Here is a 17937-nt window from a genome sequence, read left to right as displayed (position 1 = left end):
GTCCGATGGGAGAGAGCCATCCATCCATCCTGTTAAGGGTCATGCGGGTTTTGAGCCCACTCCAGCATGCATCTGTAATTTTAGAAAACATACTTAATACTATAAATACTTAGAGTAAAGAATTAAGTTAAAGGCTACTTCCAGAATAATTGCTGGATGTGTGGATTTTGTGTGTGTGTGTGTGTGTGTTTTCTGCTTAGCTCCCTAGCTAATTACAGGCTTTTCTATCTATACACATTTATCTATACGTGCATTCATTTACATCTACCTGAATTTTTCTTTCTTTTAGTATCTCACTGCTATAGAAGTATAGTAGTTGGTGGTGGAGTGGAGTGGAGTTGGAGTGGGAGTGGGTCCTCTGTGACTGAAGTTTAAGACACTCAAGGACAAGAAATTAATTACACAGAGAATATTTACAGTTTGTTTTTGTGGAGAAGAGCTGGATCTGAACAGAAGAACACATATATATATGTGTGTGTGTGTGTGTGTGTGTGTGTGTGTGTGTGTGTGTGTGTGTGTGTGTGTGTGTGTGTGTGTGTGTATATATGAGGAGTCAGTAGTGCCTCATGCTCCCTTGTGAATCAGGATGTGTCGAGAATAGTGCTGTAAATAACAAAGTAGAACCGGAAAACTGTTTATTGCGATATTATGTTATTTAACATATTCATTAATCAGATATTCCCGATTGAGCTGTTATCACTCATTTCATCTTGATGTGAATCAAGCAGCACCCGACATGGCTAAATGCTGAAGCTAATGTGTTAAAGATGTACCAGGAAGGCCACCCGCTGTTGGCTCCGGCACTGTTAAAGTGCATGGGAAATTCCCTCGCAAAACACAAAGTCAATCATTTTTCTTCTCAGTGTCAAATTTCCCTTTAGCTAATGTGTTTTGGAGGCAAATCTGAAAATTGTTGTTCCATTTAAAGATAATTAGGTTTGAAACAGGATGTGTTTGAAGGCCTGCTCAGATAGGAGTGAATGGTGAACTCCAAATGTCCCCACAGTAATCTGATACTGACACCACAGATGCTGCATCAGTGTTGTGTTGCACATATACACCATTTGCAGTTATTCTGCGCCGAAAATGCCTGCGTGTGTGTTCACGTGGTTAGTATGTCTGACATTCTGAGCCGCTGCAGAGTCCAGGGTGTGTGGTGCTGGGATCTCTGAGTTAATAGATTTCTGTCCCCAGTGCTTTTAGTGTGTTGATCTCCTGCTGACGGCTTCACACTCAGCTTTAAGCACAGAGGAGGGGGGGGATGCAGCTTAGAATAGAGCCTCCTTAACACTGCAAACATTTGCTTAATGTACCTTATTACTCCCCCATTGAGCTGACTTTCACTTTCCATTCACTTGCTGCTAAAAAAGCACCCCTGAAATTCCTTGTCTCGCACGGGCCATTGATATTTATGCTTGCAGACGCAATTTGTTTAATTCCACACAGAAATATTTGTTTCTTAATTTCCTTCCTCATTGGACATAGGAGCAACAAGGGATCCATAAGAAAAACCCTGTGTTATTAATTATACTGTATGTTCTATCTTAATTGTCTCCTCTTGTGGCCTGTGCTCTCCTACTGTATGTTTTCTTTTCAAACATGGATGCTCCCAGCATCTTTTGTTGTGCTACGCCGCTTGTTGTGCTTCCCTTGTGCTCTTGTCTCAGTAATGTTATTGTACGTTTTCTGCTAAGCATCACACAATACTTCTTCCTCCACGCTGCCTGCCTCTTCCTCCTCTCTGCCTCTTTCTCCCCCTCTGTAGATATTTGTGTTTCTGTATCTGTGTCTCTCTCCTTCACTCTGTTTCCTCTCATCTCCTTCCCACACACACTTGGTGTCCTTGTACTGTGGGCAGTGTATATGTGCACAGAGGCACTTGAGACAACTTTTTTTTTTTTTTTTCATACAGGCAAGCCACTTAGCAGCTTTATATAGCAACTGCCCAAGGAGAGGATTAACAGCAGGAAACATCAACAGAATGGCTTGCAGTGATATAGAACACACACTCAAACATACACACAACTCGCACGCACACATGCAAACACACCGCACTCATTGTACTCGCTGAGCAACCACACACTGCACCCCTGTCATCCACCTTTGTATGATACATTATTATGTTAGTCATCCAACAGATGCTCTTATTCTTATGGGATTGTCGTGTACAGTATAGACCAGCTCTTCATGACACAGAGAGCAGAAAGCATATTTGACTTTGAAAAATCCAGTGGAGCCTGTGAGCTTCTGACCTGCCTGGTTATTTGATCGCGTCTTCTGTCTCAGTCAGGTGAGGCAGTTTGTGTCGGCTTGGTGCTCACAGGGCATCGCTCACAGCCGCTCTCCACTTTAACTCACCAGATCAGAGAGAAGTCGCACACGTCTGCAGCCTCAGCACATACAGCGCGCACTCTCGCTCGGCACATCCACACAAACAGTCTCTCCCCTCACAAACACAGACACACACACACACACTCAAACACACTAGTACATTCTTCATTATCATTCCAGAGCTGATAGGCTCTAATTATCTGCCTTGGCTCTGATTAGTCTCTCTGTAACAAGCTAATTAGATGGAGCCTTGTAAAATCATCACCACCATTACCACAGAGACATGGCTGGGAAAGACACCAACAAGCAAGAGGCAAGGAATGTATCTCGCACTGCTCCCCACAAAGATTTGATAGTCAACTAAATGTTAAGTGCTGAAGCTCTGATTTCTTTTTGATTAAGTGCCTTTTAAACCCCTCTACTTTGCAATAGAATCTTTATCCTTTCTCATTATTCATCACGAAAGGATTGTTCCGTCTTACAGGGCAGGATGATCTGGCTTAAATTGCATAAACTGCCGCTGTCGACATTTTAGGAGATAGCATCTGAACATTGATTAGTTTCTCTGCCCCCGCGATACAGTGGCTATTTATCCAAAACGAACTATCGTCAGATCCGAGTCTGAACTTTTCTCTCAGCAGAGCAACTTTAAAGTCTGAGCAGAAAGCTAGATTAGTTCTCTCCTCTAGCTTCTTCCACCCTCTGTTATTATCCCTCCAACAATCCTTTTAGGAGCTGTCACACACTTTATAGCTATTGTGTTTCAGTTGTGAACACTCCAGAGCTAGTCTGCCGTGCAACACATTGTATTTTCCATCAAAATGCATCTTAACTGTAAGCCAGTTAAAAAAGAAATAGGAATTGTGATCTCAGCATCTGTTTCCCGCTTTCCAACTCATTTGAGCGAACTCTAGGTGCTGTAAAAGATTTATTATAGCAATTCATACTGTTTGAAGACTTTATACCATTTGCTGTATTCATGTACCATTACTCATTACCAATGTATAGTTTTCTATTATCGGCTATAATTGACTTTGGAGAGGCATTATGTTGCAGAATATTAGGGAAACCAGCAAAGTAGAACTGCTCTGTACAGTGACAGCACATCTGTTGAGTCAGCCCTCAGGTAGTGAAAGGATGCATCGCAAACTCCTGCTGCTTTTGTCTTGGATTAAAAAGTACATATATAGCCTGGGGTCACACACAGGAGACCTTTTACATAATGGGATTTGAAATCCATAGTTACTTTTAGCCCTTAGGTAACTTACCTCTCTATGTAAGTGTGCGCCAGTGTGTGTGTGTGTGTGTGTGTAAGAAAGAGAGAGAGAGAAAGAGACAGGAAGACAGAAAGAGACATGCTAATGTCAGCTCTGTCAAGTGTGCAAACATGTGTCTGGGTGTGACGGGACGATTCTCCTGTATGTCAAATCTTTGTGCTCGTGTTTATAGCTGTGTGTGCGTGTGTTTGTGTGTGTGTGTTTGCCTTGGCAGGGGGTTCTTCCTCTCTGGGGTGAGACAGATGGCCTCTGTGGATCGCAGCCTTCTGAACTGGTTGGCAGCTCTTCTGACATTCCTTCATGCCACGTTGACACAAGATCACAGCCAATATTTGCGGAAATAGTGTCTTAGCTCACAATTCTGTGACTTGCTCCACTTTGCAGGAATAGTTGCTACACAAAAAAAGTGCCCTAGATCGGGCCTGTGACAGTGTCAGGAGTTTTTTGCGCACATTGTCTCCAGATTGTGTCATGGTATTTAATGTGGATAACGATCCCTTGCTATCAGTTCCAGCAAAAAGGCACGCTACGCTCCTGTCATGGAGACTGCAACGTAGTTGTACACGGCTTCTCCTTCAGCGTTGCTGTGCACTCTTGCTGTCTGCCCCTGCTCAGGGTGAGCGAGTTGGTAATTGGATTCCTGGAATCTTCTTATTCTCTCCACTGAGGCAGTGTGCAAGCGACAAAATGCCTGCAGCCATGAGGCATCATCCCTAGGCCCCAGGGGGAAGATCAAGGTAGCTTTACACAGACTTGGTAGATGAGACTGTGGCTGAAACTCTGTCCCATGGGAACCTGGATGTCTGGATGGCTGGACGGGAGCCGTGATGGAGAATGGACAGGTGACGTCATGTCCACCAAGCTCCACCACGGGCCCCAGACCCTTTTCCTGACATCCACTTACGACAGTCTATGGTGTAGCAAAGGGATGTGGAGAGATAGCAGGTAAATTGCCGCTTTGCAGATAGTCTGGTAATTGACTTTGACCAAAACTCAGAGCTGAACTGAGACTGTATTGGCGTCACTCCCACATTGCAGATACAAGAATCACTGAGATTTATTCTAATCCTGCAGCATTATGTTTTGCCATCTACTGGAGAGGATTTATATCTCACATACCTGTACCCTCAGTTGACTCGCTGCTTGCCAGTGCTTTGGATTCCCCTGGCTGCTTGTCTCCCCTCTACACACACAGTTACATGACAGCTGTCACTTTCAGTAACCACAGCTCCGTCACTATCTCTGCACTATCCCCCAGGCCCAGACTGGTACCTGAACAAGGTGAAGTTGAAGATCATTGATGTCAATGACAACGTCCCTGAGTGGAATATGAAGCCGTACCCGTACCTGGCTGTAGTGTCCCCTGAGGCCCCTGCGGGAACATTTGTCTACCAGCTCCAGGCTCACGATGGGGATGAGGGCAAAAGCGGAGAGGTGGAATACTTTTTGTCAGATGGTAAGCTTTCTGCTGTTCACACACACGCACACACACACACACACACACACACACACACACACACACACACACACACACATGCACAAACACACACACACGGGATGTATAAGACGAAAGTGGTATTAAAATAGGCTGTGTTGTTGTTAAAAAAGGTTGACAGGCTATAGAGCCTTTGAATTAAATCCAACTAGTCAGACACCGGCACAGTTGCTCAGACAGACAGCCACAGGCATTCACACATTCATTCATGCATTCATACACTCTTTAGGTGTCCATTAGTTTCTCTGTCTCTCTGTCACCCTGTCTCTCGCTGCTCCTGTATCTCTGTCCCCTCTCTCTCTGTTCTACACACACGTATACACACATTTGCAATCACAGACACAGCCAGAGGCCTTCACACATTTGTTTATGCACTTATCATGCACTCTTGTCTATCTGTCTGCTTCTCTCTGTTTCATACACACACACACACACACACACACACACACAATCATGCAAACACACACTCACACACAGTGGGCTTTTGGAAGTCAGCCAGAGTAGTAGACCCCCTGGTGGTTGAGGGGATAGAGGTTTGTTGGCATGTCAAAGATAGAGGGATGTGCTAATCTTGCCATTGGGGCTTTGCAAAACACTACTGACTTCCCTCTGACTCACATTAGTCCATCGCACAACTCCCTGATGTGATTTAAACCACAATTACCACAAGGTACCCATGGTGTATATGACCATGCAAAGAACTCATGTAAGCATAAGGTTTGCCTCCAAAAACTGGTGCAAACTAAACAGCTTCCCTTCCAAGTAATCTGGACCCAATTTCAAGATTTCACATGTATTAAACAACCCTCTTATCCTGTGCTTAACTTTTAAGACCTCAAGAGGATGAGAGTAGATGGTCTTTTGATGAGCAAGGTCAGACTGTCTGACCCCATTTTTTAGTATTTAGCAGTACTGGAAAAAACGTAAGCTGCAACATTGAGTTTTCTTGTAAACAAACAAAAGTTAGTGTTTGTCACTTGTGTGTGTCTTTTAGGGCTATCAGATGTGTTGAGTTCATTTCTTTCTCATCAAACATTTGTAAAGCCAATTTTATGAACTATTCAAAATCCTGCATTATTTACACACACATTTTCTTCTTCACTGCCTTTGTTGGCGCATTGCTGTTTTTGTTTGTTTGAAAACGTGGGCCGGGGCTTCTCTGTGTGGAGTTTGCATGTTTTCCCTGTGCTTGTTGGGGTTTCCTCCTGGTACTCCAGCTTCATCCCACAGTCCCGAGACATGAAGATGAGGTTAATTGGTGACTCTAAATTGTCCATAGGTGTGAATGTGAGCGTGAAGGGTTGTTTGTCTCCATATGTCAGCCCTGTGATAGAGCGGCGACATGTCCGGGGTGTACTCTGCCTCTCGCCCAAAGTCAGCTGCGATTGGCTCCAGCCCCCCCGTGACCCTTAAGAGGATAAGAGGTATAGAAAACGGAAGGATGCACATGCATCATTGTGCACATACACAATACAAACTAATTGCGGACCCACTCAAAAAACCCTGCTTCATAGGGTTTGTTTCACTCTTTCGATTCTGTGTCTCTCCATGGTGAAAAATGTTATAGGGTACCTTTAAGTAAAAGCAGCAATACAACAATTTAAAAATACTTCATCACAAGTAATGATCTTGCAGTGTTCACTATGCAGCACAGAGAATATTGTTACTCTATAAAATGGAAATCCTCAAGAAAGGGACAATAGCCTCGAAACTGTACTTAAAGAATAAGTCTGTTCTGTATTTTTCATCTCTTTTATTTTTTTGTTTTTAGTCCCATTCAGCATCGTGCTTGTGCACAAGTATGTCCTGATGATAGATTCACTCTATGAAAATAAGGCTGCTGGATTCATACATAGTAGGAATAAAAAGATTCAACACAATCTGCTCTGCAAATGCTGTACCTTGCACACTAACTATTATTTAAAATGTGTTTTGCAATAAGTAGTACTCAGTGGAGTACTATGCAATACGCCAAGGACAGCCACCTTCAACTTAGTATCTCTAAGCCTGAACTCCTGGTGAGATCAGCCAATCCATCAGTTCAAATAAAAAATAAATACACTTTAGAAAATACATTAAAATGAAACCATAAAAGATCGCAGAAGAAATTTCACCTTATCAACTACAGAAGTGAACTTATTAACAGCATTTTGCTTAGCCCCATGCACTATTCTTAGAATCATTTCCAAAGAAAGTATATGAAGAATTTTGCCAGAGGATGGTCAAGAGGATGTAGAGGTTTCCATTGTTTCCATTGCAGTACTTTGTTGTTTTTTTTTGTTTTTGTTGGTTTGGTAATGACGAGAAAGAATCATCATTCAATAGTAATAATTTGGGGCAACGAGGTATTTCTATGTTAAATAAATGCAATAGAGTGGAAGATACTTGTTTACAAAACCATGCACTGCCAGTGCATTTGTAAGAAATTACCAGTGTAGTTGTATGCACAAAACTGCAAAGTGTCACTAATGTCACTAATGCTTGCCCATAGAGTGGCTGCTAACACAGCACCCACCTACTCTAACTCTCACATTCAGGTTTATGAGCCTTCTCGTTCATTACAATCTGCAAATGAACAGCAACAGCACTTATTCTCGAAGGCTTCTCCTTAATCTATTGTGTTGTGGATTGTATCTAATTTGTAAGCAATCTGTGCAGTGAATAATTGTAAATGTAAATTCAGTATAAAGTTACTGCTGAATGTATGTCATACTGCCTGAATGCAAAATAGCAATTAAAGAGTCATATTAATAAAACAGCTTTAAATATTGAAATCCATTAGGTGCTGTATCATAGTAGAGTCTATGTTTGACTGATAAGAACATGGTGAACACTAATCAAACCAGACGAGGCTTTAATAATCACCAAAAAAAATGCTCTTTGTCCAAATTAAAGCCATTTCCTTTACAAAACAGAAGATTTCATTTAAATTTACCTAGTGTCTTTGTGAGTTCATTCATGTGTGGATTACTGACAGTGTTTTGATAAATAAATAAATTGCACAGAACGACTGAATTTAAATGCTAATTTGAAAATGAATTATTTTGTTGAAAAAAAAAAAAACTATGTGTTGTGGACCTTAACTCAGCAAACCTAGCAAGGCAGACTCACCTATTTTAAATTGTAATTTGGGGTATGTTTCTGAGTTAGTATTCAAGCCAGCAGTGTTAGATTGGTTTGGTTTGGATCCAGTGCTAGAAAATAATGTCGCTGTGTTTCCCTGTAGGTGGTGACGGCTGCTTTGCAGTGGACAAGAACACGGGCCAGGTGGTGACCACAGGGCTGACGCTTCAGAGGGACAGAGAATACTTGTTAAGCGTAGTGGCCCTTGACGGCCTGGGCAGCCGCAGTGCCCCTGCCATGCTCTCTGTGATGGCAGGAGCCAGAGCACCACAATTCACCAATATTACCTACGCCATATCCATACCAGAGAACACGCCTGAAGGACAGCCGTGAGTACCGCATGTGCTAACAGCCGCTCCCGCATGCATAAACAGGGAGAATTTAGGCCATCATGTGATACATACATATATATGTATGTGTGTGTGTGTGTGTGTGTGTGTGTGTGTGTGTGTGTGTACATATAAATAGTCACAGTATTTGGCTTTTTCACTTTTTCAGTTACAGCGAGGGGATTTCTTTCTGAGTTTCTTTTTTCCTTGTAGTTAAACAGTTTTTTTGGAGCTTTTAGATCCTTTGTTGTTTCCTCAATAGGTATAATTGCCTGAATACCGAATAAGAACACAATATCAGTAATCAAAATGGAACAATAGTGCAAAACTATTGTCAGTATTCTTCCATCTGTAAATTGCCAAACACTTGGGTGAATGCATGCGTGACACACAAGGACAGCTTTACATGTACATGCACCGCTTAACAATTAAAAGTGAAATGCATCTGTCTCATAATAACGAATGCAGGCTTGCACAAAGACGCACACTTGTCTAAGGTGTCGATTTCGACACACTGCGTTTTAAGAATTATGTTGATGAGCATTCATTCGGTCACACCAGCGCACTCAAGCGTGAATTGACATATCATCACAACACACCATTAGAGAACACAAAGTCTCTTAAGCATAAAAACAAACATTGATATCTGCATAATAGTATTACATTATTACACAGAACTGTCAAGTACTGATTGACCGTGTTTATTGCACATAGCCAATGGGCCATACAGTAATTGATTTCATTATAGCACAGTGCTCATGTAAGAAAAGAGGGATTTCGATTTAAATTCAACATGTGTGCAATTAAAATCGAATAGTAAAAGGCTTCTCTTCCTTTTTCCGCAGCTTTCTGGTGGTGTTTGCCATTTCTTTCCAGAAGCAGCCAATCAGCTACAGCCTGCTGATCAATCCCAGTAGCCTTTTCAGCATCCGGCAGGAGACGGGGGAGATCAGTCTGACCAGGACTCTGGATTATGAGAACGACCAGCGACGCTACCTGCTGATGGTGCGAGCCAGCGAGGAGCCCGGCAGCCTCAGCACCGCCGCAGAGGTTAGTTTAAATGGAGAGTGAGAGTACAGCCGGCAAACATGAGTCACATAAGAGTTCATGCACTCAGGTCAACTAACTCTAAAGCTGTCGCACAAGCATTTACTCGGTGCTGAATTAAACTGAAATAAAAAAAAAAAAAAAAAAATCTGCTGCATTGCTGAGATTAGTGCTCTCCCACTGGACTCTCACAAGGCTCTCAGACAGACCATTTTTCACCTAAAGGGGGCTGTTCTCTGAACTCTTTGGGGCTCTGGGACTCTTGTTTAGTTTTGTTCACTGTTCCTGTTTTATTTTGAAATCATGGCCCTTGTGTATCTTGTCTTGTTCTACTTCCTGTCTTTGTCTTGTTTCCCTCCTTTGTGATTGTCTGCCCCGCCCTATTTGGTTTCTCACCTGTCTCGTTATTTCCCTTTGTCCTTGTCGGTTCGTCTGAGTTCCATGCCTGTTCCCTGCCTGTTTTCATGCCTGTGTCGACACTCAAGTCTGTACCTGAGTCTGTGTCTTCCCCATGTTTGATCCCGTACCTGTGCCTTGCGTTTTTTCCCCACCTGATGGACTTACATTGGTTTCCTGTTTTCAAGTAAGGACTTTTTTGTATTTTTGGTTATTTGAGTGTTGATTCTTGACCCTGGACTCTTCCAGTGATTTTTGGTTAATTAAAAGACTTTTAGTTCTACCTTTCGGCCTGTCTTGAGGGTTTTTTTGCGTTTGGGTCCCCAGTCCTTGCTCCCCACCGTAACAATGTGACTCATATCAGCTGACGGAGGGTGCATTAACGGCAATGATCTGATCTCAGAGCTGACCTATTGACATCCCACCACTTGGCGATAACCACAAAGGAGAGGCAGCAGAGTTTGAGGCTTTCTGCAGTAATGGAATGGCTGAATGGTTTTGAAATGTTAACAAGTGGACCGGGTGGCCCAAGTGATTTTTTTTTTCTTTTTCTGGTTTGTTTCACTCTTTTGTTTCTGTGTCTCACTTAAGTGCTTTTTGTTGAGAGTGTGGAGAACGCACTCCGAGGGACTTGGCGTAAGAACTCAAAATCCGAAAACTTCATTCACAAATGAAGTTTATAAACTATTCATGAATTCTGTATCATTTAAATTATTAATTCAAAGATTTTGTTACCCAATTATCATGTCAGACGCTCATTTCGTACCACAGATTTAACATGCAAAATCTCCTTCTGCTCAGCTCCGTGTGGTGCAGTAGGAAATGGAGACTGGGAAAACCTATCCCAGCTATTTCAGGACTATTACTCAGCTGTCACTTCACACTTTACACACAGTGGTGACAGGGAGCTTGTAGGGTAGAGGGCGGCTAAGGGCCTTTGTCAAAAACACACAGTGAGGCACACACATGCTCAGAACATTTCTATTTTTGACTCAGGAAAATCATGAAGTGGAAGATAAAGGATGTGTTGAACTGGCAACTTGAGAAACTATAAAATGCAATTTAGATTAAGTTTTGGGGTCAGCTTCCTGTACAGAAATTTCATATGGTTGTCTCCTGGATTTGAGGGTTATTAAAGAGAGGCTAATTTTGTATTCTTATTCTCTGATTTTGTCTGTCTCCTCTCCCCTCCCCTCCTCTTCTCTCCTCTCCTCTCCTTTCCTCTCCCCTCCTCTCCTCTCCTCTTATCCCATCATGCTGGCGCTAATCAGGTTCAGGTGTTGATAACGGATGAGAATGATTGTGTCCCAGAGTTCCTCCAATCCATCTACAGTGTGGATGGAGTCCCTGAGACTGTAACCACGGCAACGTCCCTGCTGCAGGGTGAGACTCCTCTAACCCCACATTTCACATCCATCTGTTTCTTTTTGAAGTGGAGAGAGAAACTATCCAAAAAGTCACTTTTTTTAAAAACTTTTTTTATTTCAAAGCTGCAGTTCAGACCTTGAGTCATTATTTTGGCTTATAATCATAATTCTTCCATTTTTGCATACTGAAAGAAACTAATAGATCTTTCAGATTGGTGAGCATAATCTAAATTATGCTCAACCAAACTAGCTGCTACAAAGACGCCATACGTTTGTTTTGATTTATTACCTGCTGTATGACTAATGGCATGTCAATTTATCTATTATGGCATGAGGTTACCTTATAATTATCAATTATGAGGCATATGTATTGCCGTCAGCACTGCTTAACTAAAAATACACGCCCATGAAACATATTGTTCTGTTGTGTTGTAGCTTGTGTTCCTAAAAAAGATAAATGGCACTTTTCCTTTTTAGCTGCTTGAAAAAATGACACTTCTGATTGCACTCCTGAGCTTCAGGTGTTTGAAGCTACTGTACCTTTGAGATGTCTTTGCAGTATTTAGCTACAGCCTCAGATAGAAAAGTATCACAGCATTTTAGAATCTTCCACAGCCTGTTATATTTCGCTCACAAACCAACGGGCTCAAGGCAGAAATACCCTTGAAAGCGCAGAAAATGCACATTAAATACAAAAAAGCCCCGTTTTTCCAGAGAATTCTTTCTACGTTTTACGTTGTTCACTGTTGTAGCTTCTGTCAAAAACTTGTGTGCCAGTGGGATTTCTGTCCCCCATGGGCTACCATAGGTGATTCGTGGGAATCTCAGGCTGGGTGATTTTGTTTTTTAGTGCATTCTGGCTGGGAAAAATGGAACAAATTTAATCTGAAAACATCCGAATACACTGCCTGGAGCTGCAGAAATTGTTGCCACAGCAGAGCCAGCCGTAGGAGAAAGCGGCACCCAATACAGCAAAAAATAAAAACAACCAGTATGGTAGGAAAATCTCAGCAGCAGAGATTAACGGTAGACAGAGTTTGAAGGCAGGGAGTCTTCTGAAAGAGCTGTCACTGGGAAAGTCAGATTTTTATGCTACAAATAGACTGAAGCTGATACACCATGCAAATGTTTATTGTTCAATAAAATTTCCCTCTGAGGAATGCCCAGAGTGCCCACGCGTTTCAGATCATGGGGGCAAGAAAATGCGAAACAAACGACAAAAAGGTAATTTCTCAATCTGGTGGTCTGTGGAGCTCACTAATGAAATGTCAAAGTTTTGAGGCGCACAGGGAGCGAAATCCCTATTATCCCATCACCCCCTGCTTCAACTGGGCAAAGACACAGATGAATACTTTACAATGAGACTATCACTTCAACTTTGCCCACTGAGGTTGATGGTTAAGAAGATATAAAACTGTGAAGCCCTGGTGACAGCGAGGTTTAAGGGAAATTTACTCCTTCAGTTCTTTATCATTTAAAGAGTCAGTCACATTATACAAGCTATACAAGGAGTGTATATTAGATTGCAAGTCTTGAACTGTATAACAAGAAATTGAGATGGAAGGAGAATGAAGCATTGAGATGCGCAGGCTGCTAGTGCTGATGCTTGACACAGAGGAAATAAACACATCAAAAGAATATGCAATATGCAAGTGTTATGAGCTAGAGGGGAACAGTGAATTTAAGTGAAATTCACCAGACAGCAAACTTAGACTTAAATTAGCTTTGCAACCAAGGGTGTTAATATTTGTGGCTGTAGTCTTGGAAAAAAAAAAAAAAAATCTCATCACGCATTAGAAACAAATCTATAGTTTTTCTGTGTGATTACCTCAGAACAAAATCATCTCCAAACGCTCTCTGTGGCAAAATGCAGCTCGTCCATTTCACAGAGTCTTTTTTGCCGTCTTTAAGCTCATTTTTGCAAATGATGGTAATCATTCTGGAGGGGCACGGTGCAGTTTGTGTGCTAGTAATTGTAGCTGTCAGAGCTTATGATCTATTACATGTTTAGCAAGGCCATAAAGAGATAATGATCTACACAGATGTCAACATATTCATCAGCTGATGCCATCTCATCAGCTCATTTCGATTAACTGTTAATTGATGGTCCTTGTGTGATGTCTTCCCTCCTCCCAGTGTTAGCCACGGACTGTGACTCGGGGTTAAACGCTGAGCTCACCTATTACACCCTGAGCCCGGACTTCAGCATTTCACCCCATGGGACTGTTTTCCCTGCGGGCCGGCTGGACTATGAGAGGCCTAACCATCTATATGAGTTTGTGGTGATGGCAGTGGACAGCGGGGATGAGCCTCATTCCGGCACTGCCACGGTCCGTGTGAGGATGGCAAACGTCAATGATGAGGCCCCTGAATTCTCCCAGCCTGTGTGAGCAGCTTTAACACTCATGCTTACAAAATACCCATCCATTCTTTTCACAAACCCCAATTTCTTCCATCACTTTTCCTTAATTTTAGACATAGTCATTCACAGTTTGTTTTGCAGTTTCTTTCTACTTTTTAATTTAAAGCCAACAACAATGGTTTACCATAAGATGTATTTTTAAATATTCTTCCCTCTAAATAAAATGGCCAAGATGTTGACTTCCCAATGTAGAAGAATATGTATTGGAACAAAAAAAAAGTGCAAGGCCAAGGCACAAAAGTTCTATGAGTAGATCAATAAGCTATTACAAAAAGTATTCAGTGTGTGTGTGTGTGTCTTTTTGCATGTGAATGTTATTGAGTGTAGATAGCTAGGTTTATTTGCACAAAATACAAAATGCCCAAGGTGCTGTTGTCATTCTAAATGCATTGTCACAAAGGCCCATATCATAAAAACAGAAAGTTGAGCGTTAACCCTGGCTGAACAGCTCAAAGTTTGTCACCAAGACGACAGGTTTCAATAATGTTCCTCCTGCCTCATCTCTGCTCCACCTGCTGATCACATTTCATTATGTTGAAGCTTTTTCTCTTTGAGCAGACAGGGTAGTTGCATCACAGATATATAGGATGTTACATCACCCATCACGGACCTGCCTTCCTTCAGGCTATTCATCGCAATGATAATTGATGCTGGGAATCCTGCCATGAACAGTGGCCAACTACCATCAACACTACTGTAGTAAAGCTGCTATTAGTAAGACAAACTCAGTGTATTTTATTTGGTGTGTTAATCACAGCCATCTGGCATCAAAACAGTCTGTTACTCACTTCTCACACATTAACCACAAACAAAGTGTGACACTGTTACTTTCATAGCATCTTCCTGGCGGTTTGCTCGAAATGTCTCTTGTTCAATAATGTAAACTCAAGCGTTCACACAGGGTTTATTTTTAGCCTTCTCTAAAGGTATGCTGTTAACTGACATACGGATGCGATCCAGTGTATCCTCCATCGCCTTTTTGGCAAAGCTGTGTGAGTGGGTGGGCAGCAGCCGTCACTGTGTCTCCGCTGCATTTATTCCCCCAAACGAGTAAGCCGCTTGTCCTGTCAGTCATGTTTCAGTGACCTTCACAGAAGACTGTTGCGGACCTCTGTTGCCGGCTCTTGTTGCGTTGTCAGGTGTCAGTCTCGGTGGGTGGGTAGACACAGAGCCAAACAAACAGGCGGGCAGAGAGGTGGAGTTGTAGGCAGAAAAAACACGAAACTCAGGAGAAAAACACGCACTGAAACATGGTTGCGGGGCAAGCAAGTCCAGAATACCAAAACACATGCGTTGAGTAGATAGGAGACAGCCAGTCAGATATGCAGATAAACAGAGGAGCCTGTCGGCAGTCAGACAAATACTCTCGCCAGACCAGCAGGGAGATAGTTAGAAATGCAGGCATTTTGCCAGGTAGGGTGTGCTTGGCCGCTTCGTCATACTGTGGCTCACTGAGATGTAGATAGAGGGAAGAAGAGAACAATGTCCAAAAACAGCAGACACAGACAGACATGGAGAGGTAGACTGATGAGCCTAATTGAGACACTTGGACATGCGATAGGATAGGTTAGTGTTTCCTGGCATGTCCTCCCTCTCAGTTTGCATGCGAATGAGTTGTAGAGAGGCTAAAAGTGATTGAAGTGAGGCACGGACAGGCAGAGAGAGCTGACGTGGAAATGCAAATGTCCAGACTCGCGGCCCGGCAGACAGACAGACAGACAGCCGTGCTCAGTCTGAGTGTAACTTCACAGTTCAATGAGATGTAGGAAGATGCTTCAGAAAGAAAAGCAGAGGGAGTGTATACGTCTCAGCCCACAGATCTGCAGAGAGGTGGCCTCTGAGCCGGGTGACAGATTACAGGTCACTCATGTTGCCACGGAGACTGCCGCGGCTGGCGGAGATGAATCACCCATCAGCGTTCTTCTGTAAACCATCAATCACCTCTGACTTCTCACCGCAGACACCAACCCACAAAACACCCCCCCCCCCCCCCCCCCCCAGCCTTCCAGACTTCCCCCACCCACCCTCCACAGACACACATACTTACACACACATTAGAAAAGGATACAGCACAAAATCTCACAGGGGATGAGTTCTGCTGACGAATCAACTCAAAATCTGTGAGAACACCGCCCCCTCTTATATCCAGCTCCTCTCTCTCTCTCTGACTCCCACATATCACTTTACCTGTCATCTCAGTGCCAGCCTTCCTTTTTGTCACCTGCTCCTCTCCCCTCTCTCGCCTTTCGCTCTGTTTTCCATTTCTCTTCATCTCCGCGTCCTCCAAGTCACACAGTTCATCTCCACCCCATTGTGCTTTGTACCACAGTGGTATATCAGTCTCCTGTGTCTCGATGGGCATCTCGCTGCCCAGCACCACAGAGCAAGCAAATCACTGTTGACATTTTAAAAGGCACTGGATCAAATGGCCCACAGTGGGATGGGTATGTGGAAGCACCATTTGTTCAATGACTTCAACATCCCAGTATCCCATTATCATTTGTCTCTGGTCTTGCCAGCTAAGAGGACAGGTTAAATCATAGTGACAAGCAAAAGCCACAGCCATAAGTCTAATCAGCCTGCTGATGCTTTGGACTGTGTAAATGATTCATATCTCCTGTCTGTGTGTGCTTCTCTCATTGACTTGTGACTTCCATGCGTGTGCGTGCTCTCACTTTTTTTTCGCTCTCTCTAAACTTGAGCTCCTCTTTGCAGATATCGAACGTTCGTTTCCGAGGACGCGGGCCCCAACACCCTCGTCGCCACAGTTCTGGCCAAAGACCCAGATGGTGATGGTATAATCTACTCTATAACAGCAGGCAATGAGGAAGGAAACTTCGTCATTGACAGCCAGAAAGGTGATACTTCTTAATTTTCCAGCCTGGCTTCACATTTGCAGCTCTCACTCTAATTGACAGGCTTTCCGTCAAATCACACATTCAATTTTCTCTAATACATTACCGCTACAGTGGTGTGCAATGAACGCCCTCTACTTTCAAAGTCAATGTGGAAAGATATTGAAAGCTGATATTAAAAGCTGTAATTTCAATACGAGTGCCGCTTTTTCTATTATTGGGGTCATAAATATAAACGATGACATTATTTAGGAAATTTCCACACTTGGTTTTTCTTTTTGCAGGTAGAGAAAGGAATGTTCCCCATGTTTCTGTGCTTTCTAGCACTGGTGACTGCACAGTTTATCTTTTTTATTTACCCTTTGATCCGAAACCAGTGGCAATCGCTGTGACATTTGTCACCCAACCCTTTCAATTCAATTTCACAACAACTGCTCTATCATAGCTCACAATCTTCGGGCTGCGCTCCGCCAGCTCCTCTTTCTTTTGTGTCGTCTTTTTATTTTCCTTTCTACCCTTTCGGTGTATCCTCAGAGCAAGAAAATGCAAAGGCCGACGTCCTTTGTTTGCAGGGAAACCACTATACAGCTTTCCACTTACTGTATATGTGAAGGGTGCTGGCTCGCTGAATAGCTGGTAGAGTTCATGACGCATTTGTAAACAAGGTTGACATTTAAGCTGGAAGAATTACCATGTACATCCCACAGTTCACTTATTTTAATGTAGTGGTGCAGTGCTGTCAATGTCACGCATTGTCATTAGGAGCGAGGACCCTTCTCTGCTCCGTGGGCAGCCAGGCTCACGAGTAAATTGGGAGAGAGGAAAGCGAGGCACTCACATCTGTGTGTATCAGCATGCTGTGTTGTCTTTAATCAAGAGCATTGAAAGAGATGAATAGGAACACAACAAGAGAATAAAAAAACCTCCCCATGCTCTCACTTCAATGAGTTTCCCCCACATCACAGGCTGCTTGCTCGTCCTGCAACCTCTGATGTTTTTGTATCACTGTTGACGAGAAAGATGTTGACTCAGATGTTGCATCCTTTTATCCCACCTTTTATCTTGACTGTTACAAGAAAGCAGACAAAGGGGGAGAGAGGAACAGCTAATAGGCATCTGCTGAGCCTGGTTAACTTCTAACCCGAGTCACTTACTTCTTTATGTTTTCACTCAAGTGCTTGAGCTGGATGGGCATCTATAGAGGAGAGCGTGCAATTATTAGATTAGAAATGTGACAAGATCACCACTGTGAAATTGGTTTTTGGATTTAGTCTGCATATCAGATTTCTACCTTT

The 17937-nt window shown here is 42.9% G+C and overlaps 1 protein-coding gene across 1 annotated transcript in view; it reads left to right on the top strand.

Moving 5' to 3' along the window:
* Window positions 1–17937, top strand: part of LOC121182222 (neural-cadherin-like) — a 78940-nt gene that overhangs the window by 19489 nt on the left and 41514 nt on the right. Inside the window, exons 2-7 of the mRNA XM_041038615.1 lie at window positions 4867–5064; window positions 8330–8555; window positions 9401–9605; window positions 11270–11381; window positions 13502–13751; window positions 16503–16645. Coding sequence (XP_040894549.1) covers window positions 4867–5064; window positions 8330–8555; window positions 9401–9605; window positions 11270–11381; window positions 13502–13751; window positions 16503–16645 — 1134 coding nt within the window. The remainder of the gene's footprint in view (window positions 1–4866; window positions 5065–8329; window positions 8556–9400; window positions 9606–11269; window positions 11382–13501; window positions 13752–16502; window positions 16646–17937) is intronic.

Source organism: Toxotes jaculatrix, chromosome 5, assembly GCF_017976425.1.
Source record: "Toxotes jaculatrix isolate fToxJac2 chromosome 5, fToxJac2.pri, whole genome shotgun sequence".
In the NCBI taxonomy this organism is placed as follows: domain Eukaryota; kingdom Metazoa; phylum Chordata; class Actinopteri; family Toxotidae; genus Toxotes; species Toxotes jaculatrix.
Note: the sequence above shows the minus strand (reverse complement) of the source record. Positions and strands in the feature narration are given on the sequence as shown.